Genomic DNA, 13,660 nt, shown 5'->3' on the forward strand with positions numbered 1-13,660 from the left:
CTAGTCCCTTTTACCTTTTGCACATAGTGTAGATTGATTAGAACACCTATTATGTTTGTATTCCTGTCTGTGCCATTGTTGGGGAGATTTATCCTATTTTTCCTGTTTTACCATAATCATTGAAAGTAAAAGTACAAGTAAATCCTAAATTATGGGTTGTTCCTAGAAAAGTAATGGAGGGGAAATCTTCAAATGGTGCCACTATTTCTGGGGACCTGGGGGGCCCCAAGAGATTCCCTTAATTTGCAGTGATTTCTTCTCACTTCCTGTTTGGGCTATGGCAGAGGAAGTGGAAGGTAAATCTCCCCAATGGGACACAGAGGGCAGAAAAAAAGATAGGGGTGATAACCCTCCCTTGCTCTATTCAAAATGGAAAAAAACAGTTTTGTCTTTAGTTCCACTTTAAAGCAAGTAAGCATTTCACTGAGAAGAAATAAATAATTTGTCATAGGAAATGCTTTAAAAATACAACATGCAGCGGTAGAAAACTGTACAAAATTGTTGAAAGACTTTGATTGGGCTTCAGGCCGGATTTACATTTTCTCAGTATGCATTGCATGGAAAATAAGTATTACTTTGTTATATATCCTTTGTTGGCAATGACAGAGGTCAAACATTTCCTGTAAGTCTTCACAAGGTTGGCACACTGTTGCTGGTATGTTGGCTCATTCCTCCATGCAGAGCTCCTCTAGAGCAGTGATGTTTTGGGGCTGTCGCTGGGCAACATGGACTTTCAACTCCCTCCAAAGGTTTTCTATGGGGTTGAGATCTGGAGACTGGCTAGGCCACTCCAGAACCTTGAAATGCTTCTTACGAAGCCACTCCTTCATTGCCCGGGCGGTATGTTTGGGATCATTGTCATGTTGGAAGACCCAGACACGTTTCATCTTCAATGCCCTTGCTGATGGAAGGAGGTTTGCGATCAAAATCTCAAAATACATGGCCCCATTCATTCTGTCCTGCACATGGATCAGTCGTCCTGGTCCCTTTGCCTAGAAACAGCCCCAAAGCATGATGTTGCCACCCCCATGCTCCACAGTAGGTATGGTGTTCTTTGGATGCAACTCAGCATTCTCTCTCCTCCAGACAAGACGAGTTGTGTTTCTACCAAACAGTTATATTTTGGTTTCATCAGACCATACGACATTCTCCCAATCCTCTTCTGGATCATCCAAATGCTCTCTAGCAAACTTCAGACGGGCCTGGACATGTACTGGCTTAAGCAGGGGGACACATCTGGCACTGCAGGATCTGAGTCTCTGGCGGCGTAGTGTGTTACTGATGGCAGCCTTTGTTACGTTGGTCCCAGCTCTCTGCAGGTCAATCACTAGGTCTCCCCGTGTGGTCCTGGGATTTTTGCTCACCGTTCTTGTGATCATTTTGACCCCACGGGGTGAGATCTTGCGTGGAGCCCCAGATCGAGGGAGATTATCAGTGGTCTTGTATGTCTTCCATTTTCTAATTATTGCTCCCACAGTTGATTTGTTCACACCAAGCTGCTTGCCTATTGCAGATTCAGTATTCCCAGCCTGGTGCAGGTCTACAATTTTGTTTCTGGTGTCCTTCGACAGCTCTTTGGTCTTCACCATAGTGGAGTTTGGAGTGTGACTGTTTGAACTTGTTATCAGTATAAAAGACACCTGTCCACAACCTCAAACAGGTGCCATTGATACAGGTAATGAGTGCAGGACAGAGGAGCCTCTTAAAGAAGAAGGTACAGGTCTGTGAGAGCCAGAAATTTTGCTTGTTTGTAGGTGACCAAATACTTATTTTCCACCATAATTTGCAAATAAATTCTTTCCAAATCAGCCAATGTGATTGTCTGGATTTTTTTTTTCTCATTTTGTCTCTCATAGTTGAGGTCTACCTATGATGCCAATTACAGGCCTCTCTCACCAATTGTGCAAGTTCTCTCACTTAAAAAAAAGTGGGAGAACTTGCACAATTGGTGGCTAACTAAATACTTTTTTGTCCCACTGTATAACCCATTGTGACTATAACAGCTTCAACTCTTCTGGGAAGGCTGTCCACAAGGTTTAGGAGTGTGTCTATGGGAATGTTTGACCATTCTTCCAGAAGCCCATTTGTGAGGTCAGGCACTGATGTTGGATGAGAAAACCTGGCTCACAGTCTCCGCTCTAATTCATCCCAAAGGTGTTCTATCAGGTTGAGGCCAGGATTCTGCTTTGTGCACTGGTGTGCAGTCATGTTGGAACAGGAAGGGACCATTCCCTAAACTGATCCCACAAACTTGGGAACATGAAATTGTCTAAAATGTCTTGGTGTGCTGACACCTTAAGAGTTCCCTTCACTGGAACTAAGATGCCAAGCCCAAACCCTGAATAACAACCCCACACCATAATCCCCCCTCCACCAAACTTTACACTTGGCACAATGCAGTCAGGCAAGTACCATTCTCCTGGCAACCGCCAAACCCAAACACGTCCATCAGATTGCCAGACAGAGAAGCGTGATTGGTCGCTCCAGAGAACATCTCCACTGCTCTAGAGTCCAGTGGCAGCGTGCTTTACACCACTGCATCTGACGCTTTGCATTGCAGTTGGTGATGTAAGGCTTGGATGCAGCTGCTCGGCCATGGAAACCCATTCCATGAAGCTCTCTATGCACTGTTGTTGTGCCAATCTGAAGGCCACACAAAATTTGGAGGTCTTTTAGCTATTGACTCTGCAGACGGTTGGCAACTTCTGCGTACTGTGCACTTCAGCATGCACTGACCTCACTCTGTCATTTTATGTGGGCTAGGGAGGAGGGAGAGAGATAAGATTTTAATCAATATCTCAGATAAGATTTTAATCAATATCTCAGTGAACACAAGAACGGTTTCCGAAATTTTGACAAAACTACGTTTTATAGAACATTTGTTTAGCTCATTACATTATAGTAAGTTAATAATAAAACGGATTACAAAATCTTCATTAACTCAAATTAGTTGATGTAAAAATTAATACACTCCACAACAAAAACTACTACATCTAATATTTTGTATGACCTCCATGATTTGTAAGGAGAGCACCAAGTCTTCTAAGCATGGGATGAATAATTTGGCAACATATTGCAACATCTATCTTTTTCCATAATTCAAGATTGACCTCTTTTAGAGCCTGAATGATGGAAGGAGAGTGATGCTCAACTTATCTCTTCAGAATTCCGCATAGGTGTTTGATTGGGTTCAGAGCAGGAGACATACTTGGCCTCTGAATCACTTTCACCCTGTTGTTCTTCAGAAATGCAACAGAGGCCTTAGATGTGTGTTTTTGGATCATTGTCATGTTGGAAGAGTGATGGTAGCATCTTCTCTTTCAATAAAGAGCAGTACATCTGTGAATTCATGACACCATCAATAAAATGCAGCACCACGACACCAGCAGAACTCATACAGCCCCACAGAAAGACACTGCCACCACCATGTTTCACTGTAGGCAACATGCATTTTTCTTTGTACTCCTCACCTTTACGACGCAAAGTTTTCAAGCCATCAGTTCCAAAAACATTTATTTTGGTCTCATCACTCCAGAGTACAGAGTACCAGTAGTTTTCTTTTTCAGCATGGGCCCTGGCAAATTCTAGGTGGGCTCTTTTGTGCATGGGCTTTAGGAGAGGCTTCCTTCATGGACGACACCCATGCATGCCATTCCTTTGCATTGTATGTCATATTGTGTCACAGGAAACAATCATCTCAGTTTAGCTTTCTACTTCTTTAGTTAACGGCAGTAAACATGGATGGCGATTTTCTTCAACCCTTCTCATCAGAAGATGTTCCTGTCGAGGTGTTAACATGCATGGACGGCCTGGACATCTCTGTGAGATGGTTGCAGTTCCATATTTGTGAAATTTTTGTATCACTTTTGCTACAGTATTTTGACTGATAAGTAAAGCTTTGCTGATCTTCTTGTAGCATTCACCTTGTATAGAAATTATTTTCTTTCTCAGGCCTTGTGACATTTCTCTTCCATGTGGTGCCATTGCTGACAGTATGAAATGGGAAGGGGCTTTTGTTTAAGTAACACCCTTTTATAATCCACTGTCTGCTGGACACCTGCTTAATGAGTTATTAGACTCATCTATAGTTGAATTCTTGTCAGTTAGGATTGTGTTGTCTAAAATTTAGCTTTGCTACTAAGACTTTCATTGGGGTGTATTCATTTTTGCAACATGGTCTTGAATACTTTTTGTGTGTGCAAATTAACAAATCTTGTTTGCAATCAATCAATGGGCCGCATTTGTGGGAGTATTTTGTAGTATAGAGTCCCATAGAAAATGTTGATTCTGAAAGGAAAGTAAAGGTTTTCTGACAAATCTGTTGGGGTGTAGTAATTCATGTAGATAGATATATATTGAACTTTCACTGTTTTATATTTTAAATTAACATTTTGGACTTGAAATGGAACACTATTGGATTTGATTTAACAATTGTCATCACTGAATTATGTATTGGGGGTATTTTTAGGTTTTACAGTTTTTAGTGCTGGTTTAATGGACTGTTGATAATTGTAAACACTAGGGGGTGGTAATTTACCAGCAGCTGGGGAATTTGTGACATTATGACTTAGCATGGATACTGAATTAATTTTTTAATAGAGACCCTGTCATCCTTCTCCCTGCAGCACACCCAGGACTGTGAACAAATCTTTGCACTGAGCTTTCCAGCCCCATCTTTGGAGGAGATGAGCGAGGATGTGAAGAGTCTGGATGCAGTTTTAGCATCTACATCTAATGAAGGAAATGTTGTGTCCCAGTTAGTAAAATCCCACTTATGGTAAAGTAGAGAATATATATTGTGTTCCATCTTCAGTGGTGTGTTGCTTTGTACTCCAAATAAAATGTATAATTTGTTTTCCAGGCTTGATTGTGAGCGGTCAGAGAAGGCAGGCGTCATCCTGCCTAGTAATCCTGGGTTGGACTGGCAGAAATCCAAGGGATGCCAAGATCTCATGTCCCTGCTCTGCATCTCTGCTGAAAATGTAAGCACTCTCTGGCATACATTGTAAACTTGCATTATTAAAAGCTGTACTCCAGACCAATTTTAAAAAAACACAATTGAATTCAGTTATCCAGTATATTCTTTAAAACTGAACTCCAGGAATTACCGATATGTGTATTGCATACCTACATTGGTCCAGCTTGTCTCGTTGTAATTGTGTCTTTAACTAATATCCAGGGGGCCACTGGAGATGTTGAAAATCACTAGTCAGAACTACATACAGTAAGAGCCATGATCTTCCAAATCCGGCAGCAGGGGCTTTCTCCATTGCACACTGACCATAAGGGGGTGCTTGCTTGGCACTCCTCATAAGATTGAATATAAAGGGAAAAAGGAAGCCCACATAGTGAAATATCGTTTATTTCAGTTAAAGGTAAAATCATGTTCCACTCACATGTATTGACAAATTAAAAATCATACAAACGCCAGGCTTGAAGCATTGCGCCGGCATGCATTCCACTGAACTGATGTGGGGTCACCAACGGCTCCCACCTGATGTGTTTCGCCCCTCCCACTGGGCGTTCTCAAAGGCTAGAGTCCATGGCGACTGCTCAGTGCACTCAATCTATACAGGATGTTCAGGGCAGTATGGCAAGCATGCACTTCCCGGGGAACAAATGCCCACCTCCTTTTCTCTGTACCAATCAGTGGCTGGGGTGTGCTACTTCTGTTCTTTATATACAATCTTATGAGGAGTTTATACTTATGAATGGGAAGCTGACAACTGAGGATCAGAATATGGATTGGACCCACAGGAGGACTACAAATCCCTTTGAGATCATTTAACACACAAGTGTGATAGACTCTTGTTCTCATAAGAGTCCACCAGAGTTGTTGAGTAAGTGGGATCACCAGAGGGGAGCACCAAGGATTTGTTGCACATTATGAAGAATAACTGCACGTTTGCACAATAAGAGACTATATTCATTTTAAATCCATAAATTATTTGTTTACACAATTATGATGATGGTGTAATTTGGAAAATATTGTTAGAGAGAGCACATTGCATGAACTTATCGACATGTATATTTTGAAGTATTTGCACGTTTAATTGAGTTGTGCTTCATTGCTATAACATTTAATCTAAGGTCAGTACCTTTTTATAGAAGCAGCAACTGAATTCTTAGCACATTTTTGGTATTTATGTTGTAGTATCATAGCACGGGTCACAAGTGATTCTAATTGCTTGGCACTGCTGCCATTCAGAGAAAGCCTTGTAAGGCAAGGCTTTATCTGATTGGACGAGATGGAGATTGTGACGTCATCTCACCCACCTCTCCACCTTGCCAAGTTGGAGAATCACAGCTTGGAGGAAGGGGGAGCAGGAGAGGACCTACGTAGGGTAAGGAGCGGCCAGCCAGGAGTGTGCATGCAAAAGATGGCTCCATGGGACCTTGTATAGGGACAAGGCCACCACAAAAAAAACCCTCAGAAGTGGGCATTTGAGGGTTTAATAACACTTGAAATGTTCTCTTAAGAAAACAAACACAAAGGTCATATAGAAATGACTAACATACAATCAGTAATGCACACATTCTGAAGAGTGAGGGGGTGCAGGTGAGGTCAAGCAATCCAGTGCATTGACCACTGCTAGGAGCCTGTGACATGTCTGTGGCAGAGGTACCCAAAACTTTAGTGCAGACAGGACAATAATTTGGTTTGCATAATTTACTTTTTTTTTCTGCTACAGATGTTTGTCAAGAGAGATGAAATTGCTGTTTTAACAGAACCTGATGTGGAACAATTGCACGTTAATGAAATGTCATACCCTATTGCTAATAAGTCTTTAATTCAAACTAAGGTAAGTATATCTGCTACAAAGCATATGGTCTACATTAGTGGCTCTGTATCTCAATTGTAGAGTCATGATACTCCTTCAGTTTAAAGCTGATGTTTAATTTGCTTACATTTTCCCTTACCTAATTTCCTCCCCCAACCCCCTCAGCATGTTAATTTCATTTTTAAATTAAAACCCTTCTATTTTCATTACTTAACTTAGTTTAGACCCATTGACATCATCATTGGGTCTCTGTCCCATGCAGTATTCCTCCTAGGATACAATCTCCTCCTATGATCAAAGTGCAGCCCCTTCCTCTTTCTCCTTCCCGCTGCTATCTGGTTCCTCTCTTCTTTGGGAAATTGTGGTACTTCTATTGTGCCACGATCTCTGGCTTGTTTTGTCCCCTGAATGCTGGCACCTAATGGGCCTGTCCTATGGTAACAGACTGTCCACTTTACATCTCCTCTGATATCCACCACCATCTCCTGGCCTCCCAAGCACCATGAGGTCAATGGTCCAGAGATCCTTGAGGGACTCTTAACCAGCATAATGTAGGGCAGCACCATTTGCTTGACTCAGGAGACTGGGGTCACACAGGTGTCTTTAAAATATTACCGCTCGGGAACTTCCCAGATTTTTGATCCAGTTGCCACATCTGTCAGTCTCCGGGCTGGCATTAGTATGATCATGACCTTGTAGTCCACCATCCATATGACAGACCACACTTGAAAGACATTCAACTGCAACCAAGGTTTATTGAGATGACAGCACATTGCTCACTCCCTCCCAAAGCCATGGATCCTCATGACTAAGCCCTGCTGTGGGTGAAACATGTTGAGAACATGGTTATGGGTGGAATTGGGTGGTGTGCTGTCTTTGCAAATAAACCTTGACTGAATCTGAACCTCTTTGATGTGTGGCCAGTTGTTTGGATGGTGGACTATAGTGGACCAAAGGCACATTCCAGGGACTTTGCAGGGAATTGAGGAAATCAGCCTGGGGCCGAGACAGGATGGACTGTAAGCACTGAAAGGGATTGGGTTTGTCCAATAGTCATGACCTTATTACACTGTAACAAAGCCTGCAGTACTGAAGGGTTGCTTCACTACTTCAGTATACAATTAAGGGTCAGATTGGTCAATGAATATAATGTCTGCTAATACAGTATTATCTTCTCTTTCAGTTGGATGTGTCTCCAAGATCCAACCAAGGCCAAATATTTTCCTATCAGCTATTTTTGAAGAAGCCCGCAGCTGATGCCCCAGTGTCCTTCCTCACTTTTTCTGGAAAGAAGAGTTTTTTCAGTACAAATCAGATGCATTTTTAATTTTAAATTGCCTAAGACAAGCCTGCCTTTGTTTTATTTAAATGTTAGTATGAATAATATTTATGTTTTTAACAGAACTTTAGAACTATGACATTTAACCTATTGCACTGTATATTCCATACTTTTCACTAATGATCTTTTAGAGCACATTGAACACAACATTGGGGGGTGATGAAGCACCATGGATAGATTGGTCAGTAGACCCATGGCTGATGTGAAACATCCAGGAATCATGGGTGAGTTAAATCACGCAGTGGCTTCTGGCATTTCTAAAGGGCACCATATATAAAATCTGATGCCTAGTTACTATGGCCTCCATGAGACGGTCTCATTATCTGTGTGAAATTTTCAATAAGCAATGTAGGACAAAGCTGAAAACTTAGTTTTCACTTTGCCACTCCCCTTTACTAGTCTTCTAGCAGACTACAGAGTGTAGCAATCAGTGTTCATTCCAAATGTAATATCTGTTTTTTGTGAAATTCGGGTGCGGGAAACCACTTGCAGCACCATGAAGCTGTGTTTTTGTAGAAAAAGTTTGCAGACCTTTTCCCTGTGTTTCCCACGGGTACAGCAGTCCATTCAAATGAAAGGGCTGCTGTGCCCACATAAAGCCACAATAGAGTAAGCCTAGACTTAGGGGTTGATTTACTAAAACTGGAGAGCACAAAATCTGGTGAAGCTCTGCATAGAAGACAATTGGCTTCCTTTTTTTTTTGGTCAAAGCCTAACTGAACAAGCTGAAGTTAGAAGCCGATTGGCTACCATGCACAGTTGCACCAGATTTTGCACTCTTCCGTTTTATTAAACCAGTCCTTGTCTCTTTAACCAATAACATAATTGCAGGGGGCTCTGGTGGCCTGTATTTTCTTTTTAATTTTTGACTACTGAATGACTTAATTCACTAATCTCTAGTTTTAAACACCCCATCAGTAATGTTGAGGGTTTGTAATATTTTTAAAGTTTGACAGCTGTATGGGACATGTCAGGACCAAAAATGTACATCTAGAATTTTTTTCTAGTTAGCGTATAGAAGGGTTAAAAGGTGCTGTCAGTTTTTTTTTCCTGTGTGTGACCTCTTAGGAAAATTTCCCTTCATGTCCTGCCCTGGAGATGCAACAGGAAGTAGAAAGAAATCTCTACAATGTGAGGGGAATTCTCCAATTAATCTGGCCACAGAGCAGAGATGGCCACACACTAAAACTGGAGATTGCAAAATCTGGTGCAGCTGTGCCTGGTAGCCAATCACCTTCTAACTTTAGCTTGTTGAATTAAGCTTTGACAAAACTGGAAGCTGATTGGTTTCTATGCAGAGTTGCAACAGGTTTTGCACTCTCCAGCTTTAGTAAATCAACCCTACTGCTTAGTCCTACTGCGCAAAATCACATTATATATATATATATATATATATATATATATATATATATGTGTGATTTTGCATTTCTGGGTAGGGAGCGCATGTTCATACCCTACCCGTGCTGCGGTTTGCAGCTGTCAATCACCGGGTCCCGGCCAGGGATTGGCAAGGATCTCCGATGGGGAGGGGAACTGTTGGTAAACAACAGTTCTCCTCCCCGTCAGCTCCTGCACAGTACTTTGCATGCAAAGCAGTGTGATTACAGTGAAGCACAACACAGCACACATTGTAAAACAGCACACAGTTAACCCTTTGATTGCCTCACGTTAACCCCTTCCTGCCCAATGTCATTAGTGCAGTGCTTTATCAGATGAAGTGGATACTGATCACTGTATTGATGTCAGTTCCCCCCAGTGTCAGAATGCCTGCTGCAGTCCTGCTATAAGTCGCTGATTGCCGCCATTACTAGTATAAAAAAAATAAATAAAAAAAAAAGCCCAGTATATATACAATGCCATTTGTAAATGCCATAACTTTCATGTAAACCAATTAAATTTATACATATTGGGTTTTTTTTTTTAGCTAAGCCATGTAGCAGAATACATTTTGGCCTAAATTTGAGGAAATTAGATTTTGTTTTTTTACTGGACATGCTCAATAGCAAAAAGTCACAAATATTGTTTTTCTCAAAATTGTTGTTTTTTTTTATAGGGAAAAAAAATTAACGCATAGGTTAGATAGATTTACCTTCAACTATGTAATGCAAGGGCCTGCCTAATTGGATACAATTGAAAGTGGTGTTTAGGCTTGACTTCATATTATATGGTTTTTGGTCATTCTAAAGCAGAAAATTGTATGGTGTATGGCCAGCCTTAGTATGCAGACCAGAAAAAATAGAACCTAAACTCGTAACACCTGTCACAGGTTAGTGAATTAAGAGGGGCAGGGTGACAGCCACACAGCTTGAATGTTGAAAAGCTCAGCCCTTAACAGTTTTTCTATTTCTCTCATGGCATCATGTTTCACACCAGTGATTAAACGAACCTGAGGACTGGTATGGGACATCTGGCAATATAGAGCAATTTAGCTCTAAATGGGTCTTTTGTCTTCTAAAAACAAAAAACACAGACTTCAATGTTTACAGGTACAAATCCTGCAATGTTCATTTATAAGAGATGTGATGGAATGTGTATTCTATGTTTTATAATACATTCACATAAATAGTTACTCAGAAGTGTGTCAATGTTTTCAAGATATTGGGAAATGTTTTGGTAGCTCCACAGCCAAATCCTTTGAATGCCATTATGTTCAGAGTTAGTCGCAGATGCCATGTGTGTATATTGAGCTGGGGATAGGTAGTGGGTATAATGCTCCCGGAGTGAACAACTCTTCCAGGCATACATACCTATCTAGTGCTATATGGACGAGTGCTGCGTTTATCGGCGCTATTTACAAAGTCATAGACAGGTGCTGTACAGTGTTCCAAAAAGAAACTGAAAACAAAATTCTAGCTGTGGCCAGTCCTAACTCTCAGCCTGCTGAAGCCTAATGCTTCTCAGTGTCCACATACAGTTTAAGGGCTCATTTACACTTTCTTCAACTTAACTATATTAATTAAATATTAACGCACCAACATCAGAGGTCTCAAACTGGTGGCACTCTAGCTGTTGTGAAACTAGAAGTCCCATCATGCCTCTGCCTTTGGGAGTCATACTTGTAACTGTCAATCTTGCAATGCCTCATGGGACTTTTAGCTTAGCAACAGCTGCAGGGTTGCCAGGTTGACACCCGTGACCTACATGTATTCAACATGCTTTTTTATATGTGTTTGGTGACGCTTCAATGAAGCTTGGCTGATACCCTGTGTTTGTTTTCTATTTGTTTTAAAGGGGCCCAGTAGAACCCCAGTTCAGTTGTACCCCCCCACAGCGGATCTCCAGCTTCCTAATGCCCCTGCTAAGCATTAGTACCTTCATTCAGCAGATTCTCAAGCTTATTTGTACCCTTGTTCAGCAGATCCCCTGCTCAGCAGTACCCTCAGCTCTGTTGATGCTCCACTCAGTTGTACCCTCAGCTTTGCTGATCCCCACGTCTGTAGTAATTCCCAGCTCTACTGATCCTCCTTTCTCTCTGGTCATTGCTCATGTCCTGCTATATTTCTCCCATGCTGCACAGCACGGGACATTGGTAGTTTCTCCTGCTGTGGTCTGCTTGAGCTGCTGATCCTTCGCTGCTCTTCATCCACCCTCTCTGGTCCCTGCTCACCTTCGGCTATAGTATTCCCATATTGCACATCATGTTTAGCATCTGCTAGTTACTTTGCTCCACTCTGGACCCCACTCACCTTCATGCTGCTCATCAGACGTGACATCTGCACCAGACACTGCCAGAATATATACACATGATCCAGACGTGACTGCTGATGTCCATATTTCTATACTCAAAGCGGTACTTTTTTTGCATGCAAATATGTATGTTTTTATTGTAGGCCTGTAATTTTTAGGAATAACTCACTGAAATCTGTCTGACCAAGAGTCTCATAAAGAGCACGGGTCTGTTAAAATTTTAAACATGAAATAAATTATAATTTAATAATCAAAAAATATTATAATAAATTTAAATATAATCAAACCAAAACCACTGAAATTTGAAATAGAGCGCCAAGTTCGCACATCATTGAGCAAAGTCGCAAAATCAGTTTCAGTGGCTGATGACAAATTTCCCCACAAATCATTACTCAATCCTGCAAGTGATTCTAATTTACTATCACTGTTCTCTAGCCGGTCTAAAACCGCTTTTGACCTAAAAGGGATGATTTTTGGACGCCATAGACGTTTCTCAGTTTCAAGGCAGAAAGAACAGTAAAAATGCAGGCAGGGCGCAGGACAACGCACTTGGGACAAAATGTATGTGAAATGCTTTGATACAGTAATGTTTTACTGTGTGAATTTAGTGAATGTCACTTTTACAACTTTCAAATTTCCTGCCAGTTCCATCCCCCATACGTCCCAGGAAACAAAGCCCAGAAGACAGATGCCGGCACCCGCCGGAGGACACTGCAGGAGAGACATCGCGGGAGCGCAGGACAAGGTAAGTGCAGAAGAGATCCTGGAGCAGCGCTACAAGGTATTCCCGAGTGTAGCTCAGGGTTTCCGGTTGTGGTGCTGAAACTTTACCCCAAGCTACACTCAGGAATGCGGGCGGGGGGGGGGGGGGGGGGAAGTTAAAAGCGGCAGGTGCTGTAAGGGACTTTTGTTATAGATTTTAATGCAGGCTTTGAAGCACCACAAAAGCAACATGGGGTATAATTTTTGAAGCAAAAAATGTGTGAACAAGAATGTACACAAACCATTTTATTTAGGGACAGGGGCTAGGATTGGCATTCAGTGCGCTTTAAAAACTTGTACAATGCTTCATTTTGAAGCACGTATAAAATGAGCCCTTAAGCTTTCACCCACAAACATGACCTGTGTGCTGTCCTGCAGCCAGTGACACACAGCAAGATTACAAGCACTGAAAAGGGTTTTGTGCAAGAAAACCATAAGAAACTTGTCTGCATCAAATACTGGAAGGTGGCCCAATAGACATGGTCTTGGGTCTAATTGAAGCAGAGAACCCATGCGGTCATGTAAGAACTTATTGATTTGCTCCCAGTAGGCCTGCATAACCAGGCAGGTCCACAACAGATGGAAAAAGGTTCCTCTGAGCATAAGGGACACAATGGGCTAAGATCTGGGCAATATCTAGAAACATGGAATGGGTTAATATATGCTTGGTTAAACATGATAAAGTGAAGGAAGCCCTAGAAAAGAAAGGTAACTGTCGTGATCCAAGCAGTTTAACTCAGTAACACGTTTTATTACAGAACCATGAAAAAAAAAATTAAACCAATTTGCCAGTACAACAATATATACCTCCACCCATCACCATCAAAAGTTTGACAACGTCGTCAATTAAAACCAAAGAGTCCGGACTGAAAGTGACTTAGGGTGATGTCTGACTATCAACAATATCACGTTTTATATCAAGACCCTCTGCTCAAAACTGAGCATAAAAGATTAAATATCAACTTGAAGGGGAGGAAAATAAGACCTAATGCTGAAGATAGCAGCCCTTTGCAACACTGTGTAAACCTATCTCACATGAATGTAAAACAACTGATATGTGTCCAAACAGTAACAATGAAGCAAAAGGGAG

General features: G+C 41.6%; 1 protein-coding gene across 2 annotated transcripts in view; it reads left to right on the forward strand.

Moving 5' to 3' along the window:
• The window catches only part of CLBA1 (clathrin binding box of aftiphilin containing 1), a 28,909-nt gene extending 18,219 nt beyond the window's left edge, over positions 1 to 10,690 (forward strand). For both annotated transcript variants that reach the window (XM_089680308.1, XM_089680307.1), the window contains 4 exons: positions 4,626 to 4,777; positions 4,862 to 4,982; positions 6,693 to 6,803; positions 7,966 to 10,690. In XM_089680308.1, coding sequence (XP_089536434.1) covers positions 4,626 to 4,777; positions 4,862 to 4,982; positions 6,693 to 6,803; positions 7,966 to 8,109 — 528 coding nt within the window. In that variant the 3' untranslated portion in view covers positions 8,110 to 10,690. The remainder of the gene's footprint in view (positions 1 to 4,625; positions 4,778 to 4,861; positions 4,983 to 6,692; positions 6,804 to 7,965) is intronic.
• Positions 10,691 to 13,660: the final 2,970 nt, after the last annotated feature.

Source organism: Staurois parvus, unplaced genomic scaffold (genome assembly GCF_062004578.1).
Source record: "Staurois parvus isolate SC_StPar_1 unplaced genomic scaffold, SC_StPar_1.0 ptg000239l, whole genome shotgun sequence".
Taxonomy (NCBI): Eukaryota; Metazoa; Chordata; class Amphibia; order Anura; family Ranidae; genus Staurois; species Staurois parvus.